Source organism: Heterocephalus glaber, unplaced genomic scaffold (genome assembly GCF_053883595.1).
Source record: "Heterocephalus glaber isolate CG9 unplaced genomic scaffold, H.glaber_assembly_v1.0 deba00001571, whole genome shotgun sequence".
Lineage (NCBI taxonomy): Eukaryota > Metazoa > Chordata > Mammalia > Rodentia > Bathyergidae > Heterocephalus > Heterocephalus glaber.
This window is the reverse complement of record NW_028258356.1, coordinates 3998225-4015641: the sequence shown is the minus strand read 5'-3', so window position 1 is coordinate 4015641 and position 17417 is coordinate 3998225. Positions and strand designations below refer to the sequence as shown.

Sequence of the window (17417 nt, the reverse complement as noted above, 5' to 3'; positions counted from 1 at the left end):
ATCATGTCTTCCTAACTGAGGCCCAGGCATCACTGAGCAGAGTTACTCACACTATGCCCTGCAAATTCCTGACCCATAGAAACTTTAAGTATGACAAACGGTTGTTTTATGCTACTCAGTTTTGAAGTAGTTTGTTAAGGCATTACAGTAACTAGAACAATATTGAAAAGGAAGAATTCATACTTTAAATTCTCAAACAAAATAATCAGAAAAAGGGAAATTTAAGTAATTAACTAGATAACAGAACAGCAAAGCCAAAAATTCTGAAACAGACCTACCTGATTCTAAAATCTAGGTTGTCCATGTCCATTGTCTATGGAGATATCCCTACCTTGACATTTTTCTTATTTTCTTATTCACATTTCCCCTACCAATGATTATATGTACATTATCTGCTTCTTTTAAGAACAAATCATCATTCAGGGCCTTATTAGTTCCTTGAAGCATATCCCTAGACTCCAACCCTCAGCAATTTCTCTCTCCTCCTAAAAGGCTTTGAACATATTTTTTACAACTCCTATTTGACAATTAATGAATACTAGTGACACTATCTCACAACTGATAAGTTCATTCCCTTTCCTATGCACATTTCTTGGCTGTCTTCCTGAATTATGCTTGTAGACTAGACCTGAAAATTCAAGTATCTACAGAATTGAAGCAGGTAATATGCACAGTGGAGTAGAGTAGGTATGAAAGAACACACATGGACTGGATTGAGCCACATCATGAAGCAATCTGCCATGTAAAGGAGATGGCCACCATCCAGCTCCAGTGTACAGATTTTTCTCATACTGTGTATCACCTCCTGACATATTATACATTTACATATTTATTGCTTCTCTCTCCTCATTAATACATAAGCTACCTAAGAGCAGGAGCTTCTGTTTCATTTGCTGCTAAGTCACCAGAGCCAAGAACAGTATTGACTCTCAGTCAATGAGTATCTGTTGAAGGAAAAAATGAATGAAAAAATATTACCAAGCGGGAATGTGGGTCCAGTGCCACAATGCCTTTGATTTTTTAAAAGAAGCCAGAAAATAAATAATTTATTTGCAAGCTCTCAAATTTAAGAGTTGACAATTAATTAGAAAAAATGCTAAACCATTTCAGGGACGGGTAAACAAAACACATCTGAAGATGTGGATTCAACATGAAAAGTTGTATTTGTAATCTCCATACTAGAGGGATCTTAGACTTACTATCTTTCTAATTACTTAGAATAGTGCTTTGCAAAGTGTAGGCAGCTTGATAAACAAATAATGATAGTGATGATGACACCTCAAGTAGTCACATTTAGGGCACTGCTACGATTCAGCTGTGTATTATTAATATGCTACTCAAGTTCCTTTCTCATAACTCAAAGAAAATTGCTTCCGCTTGCGATCTGAAATGACCACCTGGGCTTCACAAGACAGTCCCACATCCAAGATTCTAAAGCTAAACTTCCTCTCCTTACAGCTGTTAAGGGTTGAGAAATGTCATTCCCATGTGCTCCCAGTAATAAAGGGGAAAGGCACTGCAAAGGAAGTAGATTGAATTTCAAAAGGGTGACAGAAGTTTCAAACTATTTTTCCACAGTTGATAAACAAGAACTCCCAGTGGCAATTTTGTTTTCCTGTTTACTGATTTAGTATTTTTAGATTGTGCAATCTAAAAATTTATCTCAGTTGACCTTTTAATGCATTCTGTTAATATGTTTTGTCTTTTCTATATAAAAATTATTAGGCAGGAATTTTAAAATGTTTACTAATTACTTAGAAATTTGCAACTCCAATAAAAAGTCATATCTAAATAATTAGCATGTCTTGCTTTTAAAGGAGGTCACTTAGCAACAAGCATAATTGTGTATGGCTAAGAACATTTTCAGGACACTTTATAAAGAAAATACACTAAGCAAAAGCATTTCCAGTGTACCTTATACTAGCTGACCCACAGCGAGTCAGACATCGACTTTTGAAGATGCAAAAGGAAATGAAACGTCTTCATGTCCCTTTTCTGTGTATGGTCCAATAAGTACATTTTTGAAATGTTCACAGAAGACACCAACAAGAATTAGAGGAATTCAACATTTCAAATCATTGTAAGCCTCCAAAAGTAAAATGCCTGCTGGACCTATTGGGTGAGCATTTAAGATATTATTTTAATGATTATACAAATGAAATTATTCAATACAGTTCTTCAATAATACCATAATTTTGTATGCAAGTAAAGTATTTTTGAGCAGATTCCACAGTGATTCAAATTAAAAGTAATAGAAAAATGTCTTTAGCCAGAACTCTTTTTCAAAATCAAAATTATTAGGGAGCCAAGAACTTCCCACAGATTGAAAATACAAATTTCTATTCACCTGTTATGTTCAAACAACACTGAATTACAAGCTGAATTCTCTTGTAGACATCTTACTACTGTGAACACAGAGTTCCCACAGCCAGGAGGGAATGCCCAATGGGTTTGGGATCAAACAATCAGATGTGAATTTTGATCCTTCCACTTTCTTACTTTTTCACCTTGGGCAAGTTCCTTAATCTCGTTAAACTGTACTCATTTCACATGAAAAAAAGAGAGAGAATCATAATACTTTGCCTTGAAGTTAATATGAAAAGTAAAAAAATGCATGTTTATTGTTTAAGCCATTCAAATGAAGAAATTTTTAATTCAACATGGCATGGCCTAACCTAATATAATGCAACAGTATTTCTAAAGAGCTTAGAACACAACAGTATTACAAATGATAGTGATCAAAGAGAATCCAATCAATCTTGATTATAAATTTAATACAGAAAATGCTACCTGTACTTCACCCTAAGAAAATAAAATGAAATAGAAAATAAGTTGCACAATGACAATTATAATGTAAAATCACTTATATTAAATGTTAAAGCATGGCAATTACTATAAATGGATATATATACATATATATACATATATGTATACATATATATACGTATATATACATATATACATATATATGTATACATATATATACGTATATACACATATGTATACATATATATACATATGTATACGTATGTATACATATATATACATGTATATGTATACATGTATATATGTGTGTGTATATATATATATATATATATATATATATATATATGCATGGAAGTGGCAAACCCCAAATTCAGGGCAATGATTATCTCTAAAGGAAAGGGCAAAGCAATGAAATCAGAGAGGGCTACACAGAGAGCTCCAACTCCATTCAATATTTTACTTTCTCAACAACTAAATTAAATAGAAGCAAAGATGATAATATATTTAGATTCTACGGATCTGCTATAGGTATATGGAGTTTATTATATTATTTGTCACATGTTCAGTATATCTGAATTATTTCACATAGAAAGCAGCAACTTTCCCAGCCATACAAAGAGAAACAGGCAATTTCCTAGAAGAAACAAAGGCTGTTCTTGGGATACCCAGGAAAGGGGTGGAGACAAGAAGGGACAGGGATCAAGGACCCAAGTTCGATCCCCAGTATCAAAAAAAAGGGACAGGGATAATATGAGTTAGAGATGAAGGCAGTTAAAGGAATGAAATGACTAGGTATAGAAAAGAAGCTCCTCTCTGACACTTTGAGATCAGGAAGACACTTTGCACCCATTAATTAAAGAAAGAAAGAAACTATACAAAATGTGAGGGGGTTATAGATGATTCTTTGTTAATCAGGTAGAAAGTATGCATTATCCAAAAACATCATTAGGCTGAAAATACTTACTACAACCCCACTCTTGGTGGTAGTTTCTCTGTGTGTGAAGTTGCAAATTGCCCAGGCTAAATAATATGTGGACATGAGAGGGGTCTGTGAAAAGTGATCTGTTACCCATCCATCTTCCTCAAACACGGAAGTCTCCACTGGCATATTGGATAGAGATAAATAGGTTGCTTGATGCTTGATGCTGATTTTGAAAGTGGCTTTGTAGATTGGCTCATCAAAACATGGAAATGCCTTTCTGGCATGTGTAGGCGAAAACTGAGTCACACCGAGGAATCTGGAGAAAAAAAAGAAAAATTACATTCTAATGGTATTTATGGCCACATTATATGATTTTACTGATAATATACTTTGTCAAATTGGAAAACACTTATTAAATGAAGCTTAAATCCACAAGTAGCATAAAAGCACAATTCATATACCATGTACTTGCCCAATGACAAAAATTCTTGTCTCAGTTAAAATAAATTCTCTAGGCCTAGAGCATGGCTTATTAGATGAAACATTATGCTCTACAGAAAAACAAGTCACTGGTATCACATTGGCAGACACTGGAAAATAATGATTCTCCTTTAATAGTATGTTTCACTTTCCTCTCTGAGTCTGTGACATACAACATACAAAGATAATGAAACTAAAAGCCAAAAGTTGTCCTCAGATAGAGAACACAGATCTTCACTGAGAAACATCTGTACCCTCAAACTTCAACATGATATGGGCTGGGTTTCTAAGAATAAAGACTTTGAAACCTGTTAAATCTTTGTGTGAATTCTGCCTCCATGACTTTCTTAGCCCTGTCACCTTGGACAATTTCTAAACTTTCTTAGGGTATAGCTGTTCACTGCTTTAAAAGGAAACAATTAAATCTAACTCAAGACGTAATGCAAAGCTCAGAGAGAAAATAAAAAGAGCTAAAACACCTATCACTGTGAATAACATGCAGTAGGTAGTCACTAAACAGCAGTCACTGATTCACCATGTTGTCATTCTTTCCCAGAGTACAGTAACATACACTGATACAGAATAGTCCAGAGGTCACTGACTTTTACAGTAGGAGCCCTTCTCTGTGGTTTCATTTTCTGTATGTACTGTCAGTTGTCCACGGTCAAGTCCAATCCAAAACATTACTACAATGAAATATTAGAAATTAAGATATTTTGAGAGACACCACATTCATATAATTTTATTAGAGTACACTGTTATAACTGTTCTATTTTATTACTAATTATTGTTGTTAATTTCTTACTGCATGTAATTTATAAATTAAGCTTTATCATAAGTATGTACCTACAGGGAAATCATAGTATATATAGGGTTCAGGACTGTCCATGATCTCAGGAATTCACTCAAGGTTTTGTAATGTATTCCCCCATGGACAAGGTAGACTACTGTATGCATTATGTGTACATATTATATTAACATATATTAATAGAAATATATCTATATAACAATATGTTGATGCAACATATATCACATATATATAAATAATGCATTCAACTTCCAGATCACAATTTATCTCATTAAAATTCTAAATATAAGCATCCTCTACATTCCTTCGTATCTTATGGTTACAAATGAGGCCACCCAAATCATGTACTTAAGAAGAACGCTCTTCTAAAAAGAAAGCATTCATGACAAATGTTACTTAAACTTAAGTAATACCACTTTATAAAACTGGATATAAAGCAAATCAGTATCATACCCTTCATAAAACACTGCTGAGTTCTAAAGTAATTTCTTTAAAAGACCCTTTCCTCTATAAGTAGTTCATTTCCACTGTCCTGTCCATCCACCAAGGTATATATGATTAACCTAACATAGCACACTGTCCAAGTGAGCTTGAACTTGGCCTCAAAATTATTCCCAGCATAGGATTTCAGGCAGCTGTTACCAGTCAACATATGTGGACATGCATATTGGATTTTACTGGCTAACCCAAGCTCAAACCATTAAGCACAATATTCACACCACTTTTAAATTATCAAGTTTAAATTTTTTATTGAAGACCTACTTTTAAAACTTAACTTTGAAATAGAGAAATAAAGATTGTTTACTTATCGCACAGAGATAGTTTGAGTTATTTCAGAAACAGCACTGGGCCGCCACAAACCAGGCTTAGTAAGTCACTTAACTACTTGAGCTTGTTTATTCATTACAAAAAAAAATTATGTTTTCTAGGCCTTCCTTAAAAAATTGTCAAAATGATAAAGTGAGATAATATATGGGAAAGAAGCTTAACTATAAATCTTCATGCAAATATAAGGCCAAAGATGGAAGCAATATTGGTAGCAAAGTTTCCCACTCTTGCAAATTTTTAAATGAAAAGTAGATCCAGTAAGGTTAAGTGATTTGTCTGAAGATAGACCAGCAATTAGTAGAAAGCTGGATCTAGAACTCACATGTTTATGTCTAATTAAAAGGTAATTATACTTCAAAAACACTAAAATTAATTTTATCCATAATTTTGTAATTAAAAGGTAATTATACTTGAAAAACCCTAAATTAATTTTTATCCATAACTTTATAATGTTTCAATTTAACTGTATACAACAAAGAATTTTCTTTCTGAATTCTCAAGAATCATAGTAATATGTTTTTCTAATTTTTTTTCTACTGATAGCAATACAGTTTTGGCTAAATGAAATGCCAGTACCTTTTAGTTAAAATGCATCCATCTGCAATTTTGTCTTCCTGTACTTTTATCTTATATAGTGCTCATGAATCTTATCTTTCAATTTATTAATTAAAACATCTACTGAGCATAGTATTTGCTGTTGAGGCTATTTAACAGACAGCCAAGGAATTTTATGTATGCATAAATATTGCCTTTTAACAGTCAAGTATTTGAGAACTCCAGCTCCAATCACTGAGCAAACAGATACACTGTGTGAGATTTTTACATTAGGTCTGTAAAGATTTTTAATATATATATAAACACTTTTATCCTTAAAGTCTGTGCAATCTGATGTGTGTGTGTGTGATTGTATACATACACACATGAGAAGGCAACTAATGATCAGATTCTAATGAGAGGGGGAAAGTTTCACAAGAGTTCAACAGAGAGGTTATAATTAGAATACATTAATCTTTATATAAAAAATCAAAGGTATCCTTCAGATTAAGTAATTAATGGTTAGGAGTTTATTGGATATAGCAGATCTAAATACCTCTGAGCTAATGAGAAATTAATAAACCAAATATTTATGCAGAAGAAACACATCATTCAGTCTCTTTTCACCTTACTCAGTAAGTAAATATGTTAGGGAAAGTAACAATTGAAATCACTGATCCTCGGGGTTGAAAAGAACTATCGAGATCATCTAGCAACTTTTTCTGCAATTAATATTCTTATTGAATTCATACTCATAGTATATATCCATGCACAGAAGCCTGCCATATATTCTGATAATGTCTAAATAAGGAAATACCAATTTCACAGTCTAGCACCTGAGGACGATTACAATTGAATTTCAATTCAGTATTTAAAAAATCAAAGGAGTCCCTTAGTAAAGAAAAGCAGTTAGACTGGAGCACATTTAAAGTTTTGTCCAAGCTCAAGATTTTATAACTGGACAAAAATTAGAACTAAAATATTCCCCAAATTTTATGAGGTTCTTTTAAAAATGTTAAGCTACATTACCACTAAATGGATCTGTACTACAAGTTTTCTAACGCATTTGCTTCTCTTAGCCATTCATTTTTGAGTGTTCAACAGTGTGGAGAAATATATGTTTCCTTCTAACAAAGAGCTTGTACTCTAATAAATTAAACATGTATCTACATAGGTATTATACTAAAAGCCATGGCAAAGAAGGCAAATGTAGGAAGTACATTCTCCTCAGGCAGAGTTCTCAGATATGGTACCATTGATATCATGGATTATTATAATCATTTGGGGCGGGGGGTAGTCCTGTGCACTACAGCATACGTACCGGTATCCCTGGCCTCAACTACTAGATGCCAGTAACATCCCCTCTCTCCAGTTGAGATGACTAAAACCACCTTGGAACATAGCAAATGATCCCCATAGGGGAACTGCCGGCACCTAGAACCACCAGCCCAGGGAACTCAAAGAAGGCTTTATTGAGAAGGAAGCATAAGAACTGGTCATGAAACCTGGGTAGAAATTTAAAGGTTGAGAGCGAGTGGAGAAATGAAAGAATAGCCTATAGTCAGCACAGAGAAAAAACCTTTAGAGAACTTCAACATACATATTAAGTCAGGACCCTGCCTGGAGTCTTGCACATTTTGGTTCTATCATATCTTGGTAACATCTCTCACTCTGAAACTCTCCTTTCTACCAAAGAAAGCCACTTTTCAGGCCAGTACCCTCAACAAGCAATACTTCCTGTAGGATCCAAAACTACAGTTTCATCTTTAGTAAGCATATTTTATGGTTGCCTTTAGTTGATGGAAGTGGGATTTCTCTTCTGCTTACTTTCACTAAAAATATCAGAAACTCAAGCTGGGCATGGAGAACACTGAGGAGGCTGAAGCAGGGGCACTGTACTGAGTTGGAAGGCCAGACTAAGCTACATAGTGAGTTCTAGACCAGCATAAACTATATAAGGAGACCAAAGAAACAAAAAAATCAGTCTCAAAAAAGCGTGTTTAGAGAAAGAAATAATGATTTGATGTCTTAATGAATTTGAGGTGAGTTTGAGGTAGTAGCAAGACACTAGGTGTAAATTTAAAATTTTGGATAGATAATGTATATGAAATATACAAACACGCATAAATACAACCAAAAAAGAAACAAAGCAGAAGGAAATGCAGACAAATATTTTGTCCATTTTTCTCCTGCTTTCTTAAACAAAATCATTTTTATCTTTTAATGAAGCACTCCATTACCATAAAAAATTCTACTTCCAAAAGTGACATTCTGGAAGCATCACTCCAAGAATGTCATTTTAGTATAACTAGATAAATGTGAATAATATACATGTATTTTAATTTTCTTCTATCTAAAATAAATTACTTGATTTCCTTAACAAGTTGTCTATTTGACATTTTGGTTGAGCTAAGAAGGCGGACTTAAAGCTCAGTGTTGCCTCTGAAGGATATACAGAATTGATTTCTTCTTATTTCTGCGGAAGTTCACTAGGCAAGCTTCTTGTGTCAAGTCATTATGATAACATTCAGCAGGAGCAATGCATTAACGTTGGTTGATATTGCCAACAAATTACAGTATGTGATACAAAACAATTTCTGTGCCATTATTTTCAGTTTGCCTTTTCAGAAAGATAACATATGCAGAGGAAATACACATTTGCATAATACTGTTAGTATTCAAATTGATTCATGATTTTCACTGTAGAATTCACCAAAACTAAGAGGACCTCACAAATGGCATGAAATATTTTAAAGGTTTCCATTTTGGCCACATCTATGCACACTGTACATACAACACAGTGAAAGATGATCTTTGAACTTCTATGGCAATTGCAACTCACCTAGTGTTACAATAGTTTAAGATTGATCATAAAATCTCTCGAGATCTAAAGAAAAGTTCCTATAAAACATCTAGTTACTACTCAACTGACTGTAGTAAATGGACAAGTGAGGGGAGTTACACATGTCCCATTTAAAGCGAACCAAGTTACAAGGTCATGAAAGTTACACACATTCCATTTAAAGTGAACTAAGACACAAGGTCATAGATATTACACATGACCCATTTAAAGTTGAGGTTGTTAATCAGAATGCAAATTGTTACTCAATAACAAAACATTTTAAGCCAAAATGGGTCATACTTTAGACTGTGTGCTTTTATGTACTTCAATGAGTCATTAAACCTCTGCCATTTCAGAAGAGAAGTACTCCTGCTGAATATTCAATGCTATAAGCAAGTGTGTAGTCTATTTTTAAATAACCATTCTAGTAAACTAAAAACATAATGCAATAATGCCAGCAATATGTATGTAGGAAGTGCTGCATATGTGAATAATCGTGTTATAAAAACAGAGCATAATGTTCATAATTGTTTTCCCATTTATGTAGTACTAAACACTATTATCAAAAATGAGTAAAAAGTCCTAGATCACCATTGATGAGGAGTATTGTAAAGTGCTAAAATTACTTTCCCAGGTCATAATATCAGATTTTCATAGGAATAAATAAAGTTAGTGTCTGAGATTCATTTGTTTTATATTGGAAAAAGGCAAAGCATTATGTGAGGATTATAAAGTGCTGCTACTGTCAGAACTCATATAAAGTCTTGGGAGCAATATCTAATGACTGATACTCCCTCCCTCGGTGCTTGAGGTTTTTCTGCTTGCTTAGCATTGTCGCAACCCTCAGTCATTGATTGTCGCTATTCTCACTGCTGGGTGACAGTAGTGCCAGGATCAGAGTTTGTGTTTCCCTCCATCTTTCTGCTCCCTCGATTCTCTGCGTCTCACAAGTTTTAATCCAAGCTTGGAATTTCTCTAGCCTTGAAATCCTCTTGCCTTTCTCCCTCTTTGTGGTCAAGCGCTCTGCTTCCTCTTCCCTCTGCCTCCCTAAATGCTGCTCAGGGGACAGAACAAACAGCAGCCAGAAAGATGAACAGAGTGACCCTTTCTCCACTGTTCTAACAGCAAGAGAAAACTCCAAGGCAAAAACAATGATCCCGCACTACCTCAGACCAACCCAAACAGCAGGCTTCCAACCACAGAAATAAAATAATAATATTTAATACCCACAAATGTGCTTGCCCATTGTCAGACACTGTTCTCAGTGCTTTGTTACTCATGCAATCCTCACAACTCTATGAGACAGAGAATCACTATCCCCATTTTCCAGATGAAGACATCAGACATGGAACAAATAGGAAATTGGCCGAGTTTATAAAGCAATTAAGTGGCAGAGTCTAGAATCAAAGTGGTCTGATTGCCAAGTCCCTACATAAGAGGAAAAGAACAAATCCACTCCATACACACAAACACACACACACACACACACACACACACTTCTAATCAGGAAGACAATAAAAAAGGTTCTAACTTGCTCTTTAAAAGTAATAATATAAAGATAAAAGGTAATCCATGATGGTAATTTAAAACTTTGTCCATCATGATATTTTTAATTGGGCAGTCATGTGGAAAGAGTGAATAATCAAACTAAAACTTCATCCTGCAGTCAGCATAGGTATACACAGGGCTCCATTCCTACCACCCCTTCACAGCTGGTGCCAGAGGTCCTTAAAGGTCTGGCCCAGCTGTGCACTGGAAGCCTGAGGCAAAGAGAGTGAGGTGGAGAACTGAGGGTGAGGAGGAATCTGGGCCCTTCACCCCTTTCAGCCCCACACAATTATAAAATCTTATTCCACCCCCATGGCTCCACAGCCATCATCAGAAAAATGGGAAGACCGGGGAGTATTTTTCACTTTTGAATTTTCTCAAATTCTCCCCAGTGAAGTTCTTTCTCTGTGAGACAGCATCCACTCTAGCAGTAGAATGGCATTTTTAAAAAAAACTGGAAAAACTCTGGGGGAACCTGGCTACTAGTTCTGGAAGGATGTAAAGAACATCCAAATAATTTTTTTAAATGATGATAGTGATGGCGAGGATGATGGTAGTGGTGGCAGTGATGGTGATGATGATTATCACTGCTGGAGGTTGGAAAATGAGCTTAGGAGTAAACAAGGGAAGCCCTTCCTTCCAAACTGTGAAGTGTTTCTGTTTTAAAGGGAAATTATTTTTTCCTCACTTTTAGACCTCTTTTTAAAGTCATGCGTGAAGAGGTGAGTTCTATTCTTGTAGTCATGGTGACCAAATTTCATCATCTTCAACAAACCTAAACCATTGCGCTGCAGTGTTGTTGGAAGCCTATCCACACACATAACAGCAAAAAATAGGTGAGAGAAATAAATATGTTTTGCACAACTAAACAAATATTGGGAAAGCCAGTAGCAGATCTATCTTTGTTTAAAAGAGATCCAGAACACATAGGCTGTGTTTGAAGTTACACACAGTAAATAAAAACACAATCTAATTTAACTCTTTTGAAGAAATGTATAATTTTACTTCCAAGGTGATCAAATCAGGTGACACCACAAGACACAGCAAGACAAGCACCAATTGCATTAATTTTCATCCCCGGATGAGTCATTATTAAATGATCAGAGGGTTTTTTTTAATCACACACCCAGGTACTTCTTAGCCTTGGTTTATCAGTGGAATTTTGAATTGTGGCCAGAATCCACCACTGGACACAGTTTCACTATATAGTTATGTGTGCCTGACAGAAAAACAATGAGCTAAGTCCATCAAGAATCATATAAAATGTTTTCACAGAAATAAATGGTGCTCATGATTTTTCAGTTCACAGCCTCTATAGAAGGGAAAAAGCCATGTGCTCCCACTTGCTCATGTACAACTATCTGCTCACCAAAATGAACAGGAAAAATGGGACTGTTTTCAGCATAAAAGCAGTGTGGTAGCTTTCTTGCTTTTAAATATCATAGCTATTAATTCATTCTTGAAAAATTGCCAAGCACCAACCCATGTACATTAATACCCAAAAAAGAGCAAATTCCTAGTCAGAGACCAAATCTTCCAAGCTTTCTGCAAGATTTTGCCAAAGAGTGGTCCCAATTCTCTTTGAAAACCTAAATTATTTTTCCATTCTACTCAGAGATCATGGATTCTCTCTAAACAACCACTTATAGATAGAAAAAGAATTTTTATTTTTATTTTGTCTTCTGTCACTTTAGTATGTTGTAGACCCAGTCAAAGTTGGTCAAAGAAAAACAGTCTCCTTGTTGAAAGTGAATAAACTCTTCATTTACTTTGGGTAAATTTCCTCTTTCAATCCAACCACCTGGATCTAAATTAAAGTACCCTACTTTGAACATGGGTATGCTCACCATCTGGCTACCCAAAAGCAGTAATTACTTCAGGTAAATGAACATTTTGCCTAATGGTAAGCAAGCGTATTCTCCTATAAGAGACTATGACAATAAATACACACCCTTTTATCTACCTGCTGCACACCTACTTGAGGAAAAAGTATGTGTTCTGCCTGATGGAGATAACTTACTGCTTGTGTGCAAACATTCAATTTTAAGAGAACTTATTTATTTTCAGTATTAAACAAGTGCCAAATTTTGTCTCTTAGCCAAATGAGTAGTCAAGATTGGAAGACTTGCCAAAGGTTTGAAAGTCTTTGGCTTCAGTGGGGAGCTTGTCTGCTAACCTTTATCCACTACAGTATGGGAACCAGGAAAAGTAGGTCCTCCTTCCAATATCGGGTAGGGGATAGAGCCTTCTGAGGGTCAAAGACACATAGTACAGAGCACAAACTAATTTTCCTGCTATCACCAAAATTCTTTGTCTCTGATCTCTGAAGAGACTAATAATCCGATTGATAGAACATTAATTAGTCACTTTTTCCACAGAGGCTAAGTGGACTAAGTTGTGTATTACTCTTTTAAGTATTTCAAATTCCTCAATATAACTCACTTTGGCAGAATAAAAATTTATTTTCATTATAGAAATTATTCTATAATTAAATTGGCAAAATGATAACTAAAGATCATGATATTTAATCATTAATCAGATGAAAATTCAGAGTTTACATTTGTGTCCTTTTTTTAGTCTGTGCCTTTTTTTTTGCATCTGTGTCCTTTTAAGAAGTGGGTTCAAAAATGCCAACTGGCAATGTATTTTGAGAACAAAATCATCACCAATAACAGTCCAGCTTTGGCTGAATTCTTGATATTGGTTTGTTTAAAAATGCTCCAAGTAGCCATAGTAACAAAAGTTTAACATATAGAATGTTAACGCAATTGTGAGATTGCTTATTAGATTTATTTTGCTTTATCATTTCCAGTAGAAACAAGAAAGAAATTATCAGATTAACTCTGGTACTGAAGGGGGGGATGGCTTTCACTAAAATGCTATTTAGAAATGAAATCATGCTGAAATCTCCAGAACGGTGAATCCTGCATTTCTATTGGGATGCAGGGTTTAGCCACACATGCAGTTGGTTAAATTTCCATCCAAGTTATTTACATCTTTGGGGAAAACTGAAACAGAGAGTTTTGCACTAGAGGCACAAGAAATCTGCTATGGGTCAAACAGAAACATCTGGTCGTTTTAAGAGCCCTCTTCATTTGAAAGCACTGACCAAAACCAACTTAGTTCTGCCAAATATATTTAGGCATGGCATGGCATGGCTAAAAAACAGGATTTTGAGGAGTATTTATTTCACCAGCAAGATTTATCAGTAATGATATGCAACTCCTACTATTGACATTTTGACATGACAAGCTTGTTTCTAAAACCGAACATGCAAATTTGGCTTTTATTTGATATAATTGTGGGCTTAAAAAAATACTTTTAATCTGTGTTCTTTAGATCATGTTGGAGGAAGTAGTAAAGGGGGTCTTAAAATATCCATATCTGATCTTACAATTTAGAAAGTGAATAATTTATACATTCACTTATAGAAGGTTTCAACTATCATGCAACTACTAAAGCATTAAGTATTTTATTTATATAGTTACTTCTTAATACTCTATAAATAATAAAACTTTTGTGTACTCCCCTAACACATTGAAATTTTCCCAGGCTCTTATACAATAATTTCTTCTGAGCTTTTCCCAATACTATGACTCCTGGTCCCAGATTGAGCAAACCAAAGTTCAAGTCCTAGTTCTCAAGCCCGCTTAACCTCAGGTGCCCTGGGCTGCCCTGAGCCCTAGTTTTCTGCATTGTGAGAATCATCTGAGAGAAAAAGAAGATCCACCTCATTAATTACTAATCACCAGACAGCCCCTCCCCCGCTCCCACTTAAAAGTTCATAATTTCACTTTTAAGTTCACTTTGGTTGTTCATCTGTTCTCTAGTCATTTAATTAACAAGTTATTTTAAATGCAGTGGGTTAAAGCAAAGAGCAAGAATCACTTTTTCATACATTCCACAATATATTAAAAGGCTCACTACTACCACAGGACACTCTGGGGACTTAGCATTCATGATGGACATTCTACTTCCCAGCACAGGGCTAAGTGCTTTTCAGTGCATTCACTCCTGAACATCTGCTTCAATCCCCTAAGACGAGTATTATCATCATCCCCAAGTCAGAATTAAAAGTATGGGCTCAGAAACCAAACTACCTTCTTTGTCAGTTCCCTTTGTGATCTGGGTCATGTTTTGCGACTTTTCCGTGTCTCCGTGTTCCTCCCTGTAACATAGGGAGTGCTGAGACTCGCATTACTCAGTAAGATTCTAGTAGGATGGAGTTCATTAGGAGTGGGTAATAAGCGTGTGAGGCAGTCACTGGCAGAACTGGCATTTATGCTGTACGTTTTCCTGAAACCTTCACCACAACTGGAGAAGCAGAAGATACAAACCCAGTTCGACTAGTTCCAAACTCTGAGCTCTAAGCGACTGGTGCAAAGTGCCACAGCCTCTCAAACTAAAAAATAGAATACTGCCCAAATCCAAACCGCAGCAAAGACACACTCTAACAAGGCATTTGAGACTGACTGCCAGCGTTTCCTCCCTTTACCACCCCTGTCATTTTCAGAGGCAGCAACTCAGAAACAAGCACTTGGAGTCACCCAGCCTTAGCAGAGAGCTCAGTGGCTACGAGGTCACTTCTACGAGGCTTTGACCATGGCCACTTCACCCTGCCTCTCTCGGCCTGTTTCTAGATACCGCTTTTGCCCCAAATCGCAACATGTAGCTGGAAAACTTTATGTAGCCATCGCCCATCCTGTTCTGCACCTGCCAGGGAACTAATAATAGGGTCAGGGCCAGGCTGAGGAAAGAGTTGTGTCTAGCTTGCTTTGCCCTGAAAACTTGCTGTTGCCCTGGTCTTCCACACTTAGGTATTTTCCCTGGACAGTACCTTGACAAGCCTTTGCTGTCACTGTGGAATCATTCAGATTACCTGCTACTCTTAGAAAAAGCTTCGCGCCCTCCCTGCTGGCTAAGTAACTTTGACCCGCAGGGGTAAGGTCCCGACTTGAGGGGCGGCATTCATCTTTTGATACCGGTGACTCTGTGGAGTTGGCAACAGTAAGAGATCAGGCATCTCTCAGAGACCCCGGAGGTTCGGGAGCACAGTCCTACCTCTCCTTGGCTTCCACCCCCACCCGCGGTTCCTGAGGCACTGGAAGCCAGCCTGGTCCCGCAGGACCCCAGCGGCCGCGCGTCTGGCCGCCCGGCGGGGTGGGGCAGCGCGGGGCACCGCCTCCCTCGTACCTTCTCTCCCCGTGGAGCACGTAGGAGCTACGGAAGAAGCCCAGAAGCTCGTTCTCTATGAGGGCATTGTAGATGATCTTCAGGTTGTAATTTCGCTGCGCGTCCAGGGTCCTATTGAGCACTACCACCAAAACCTGGGTTTGCGGGTAGAGGAAAAACCCGGCCACGGGGACAGCGCCGGCCACCCGGTCCTCCGCTACCTGCACCTTCTCCACCACCACCCGAGAAGCGTGCAGCACGACGTAGCGGGTGGCGTTCCGGCATGCGATCTCCACGTTGACCTCCCCGGAGAAGGTGAAGTTCTCCATGAAGGCGGTGAGCATCAGATTGTAGTGCAGCGGCTTGAGATGGCCTGAGAGGCGCAGCTGCGTCCAGGGGGGCCGCTGCTCCCGCTCCTCTTCCGACGGCGGCTGGGCAGATGGGGTTTCGGGGGTGCCCACCCCGCCCGTCTCAGGCTGCGCGGAGTCCCCGCCTGCGTGCTGGTTCCTCCGAGCCGATCCCGGGAGGCTTGCGTTGCCGCTGCCCTCTGGGAAGCTCTCGGGGCCCCCGTCGGCGCCCGGCGTCGCGCTGGCCCCACACTCGTCGAAGCGCAGGCTGAGCACCACGGCGAGCATGGTGACCGCGAGCAGCGCCACGATGGACACGGCGAAGGCCAGCACGAGCCGCTTGTGCACCGCGATGTGGCGCTCGGTGGTCCGGGGTCGCACTCCCACCGAGTCCGCCCACGGGTCCGAGAGCCCTCTGCCGCCCGCCCGGAGCGCGGGGGCGTCTTCTCCCATGGTGGCCGCGAAGGGAGAGCTGCTCTTCTCGGCCCCCTCCTCCTCCTCCTCCTCCTTCTTCTTTTTCTTCTTCTTCTTTTTCTTCTCCTCCTCTTGCTCCCCCCGCTCGCCGTCCAGGGTCATCACACCGCCTCCTCCTCTTCCCCCGCCCCCTCCGGCACCCCCCGCGGGCGGGCCACCCGGGCCGCCGCCGGCGCTGTCATTAGAGAGCGCGCGCGGGCCGAGGGCGCCGCACGGGCTGGGACCCTGGGGAAGCCGGTCCGAGTCTTTCAAGACTGGCTCTGGCCGCGGGCGACGGCAGCCCGGGCGCCCCCCATCAGCCCCGCCTCTCTCCGGACTCGGGCGGCCGAGGTGCGGGGCGCCGGGCTCTGAGAGGCGCCCAACTTGGAGAGCGTCCTGCTCGCCCCGCGCGCGCTACTTGTCGGGCAGCACCCGGCGCCCGGGCGCACGCTGCCCCCGCCCCTGTGCGCCTGCGGCGGGCGGCTCTCCTGCCCGCGCCGCGCCGCGACACGCCGAGCTTTCCGCGGGAGCTCTCCAGCCGGGCTGGGAGGACGAGAGCGCAGGGGAGAGCGAGGGTGTGGGAGGGAAGTTAGGGCTTCCGCTTGCTCCCCCGCTCCAGCCGCGCCTTTCGGTCCTCTGGGTGGGATCTGCTCGCAGCAGCAGTGGCGACGGTAGCAGCGGCGACGGCAGCAGCTCGGGAGGCGCCCGAGCCGCACA

General features: G+C 39.1%; 1 protein-coding gene across 2 annotated transcripts in view; it reads right to left on the bottom strand.

Annotated features, from left to right (window-relative positions):
* The window catches only part of Trhde (thyrotropin releasing hormone degrading enzyme), a 411539-nt gene extending 394383 nt beyond the window's left edge, over positions 1-17156 (bottom strand). The window contains exons 1-2 of one of the 2 annotated variants that reach the window (XM_004845026.3): positions 15922-17156; positions 3731-4004 (exon numbers count right to left, since the gene is read on the bottom strand). In XM_004845026.3, the coding sequence (XP_004845083.1) occupies positions 3731-4004; positions 15922-16823 (1176 nt within the window). In that variant the 5' untranslated portion in view covers positions 16824-17156. The remainder of the gene's footprint in view (positions 1-3730; positions 4005-15921) is intronic. The other variant, XM_087192438.1, reaches the window with a different exon arrangement.
* Positions 17157-17417: the final 261 nt, after the last annotated feature.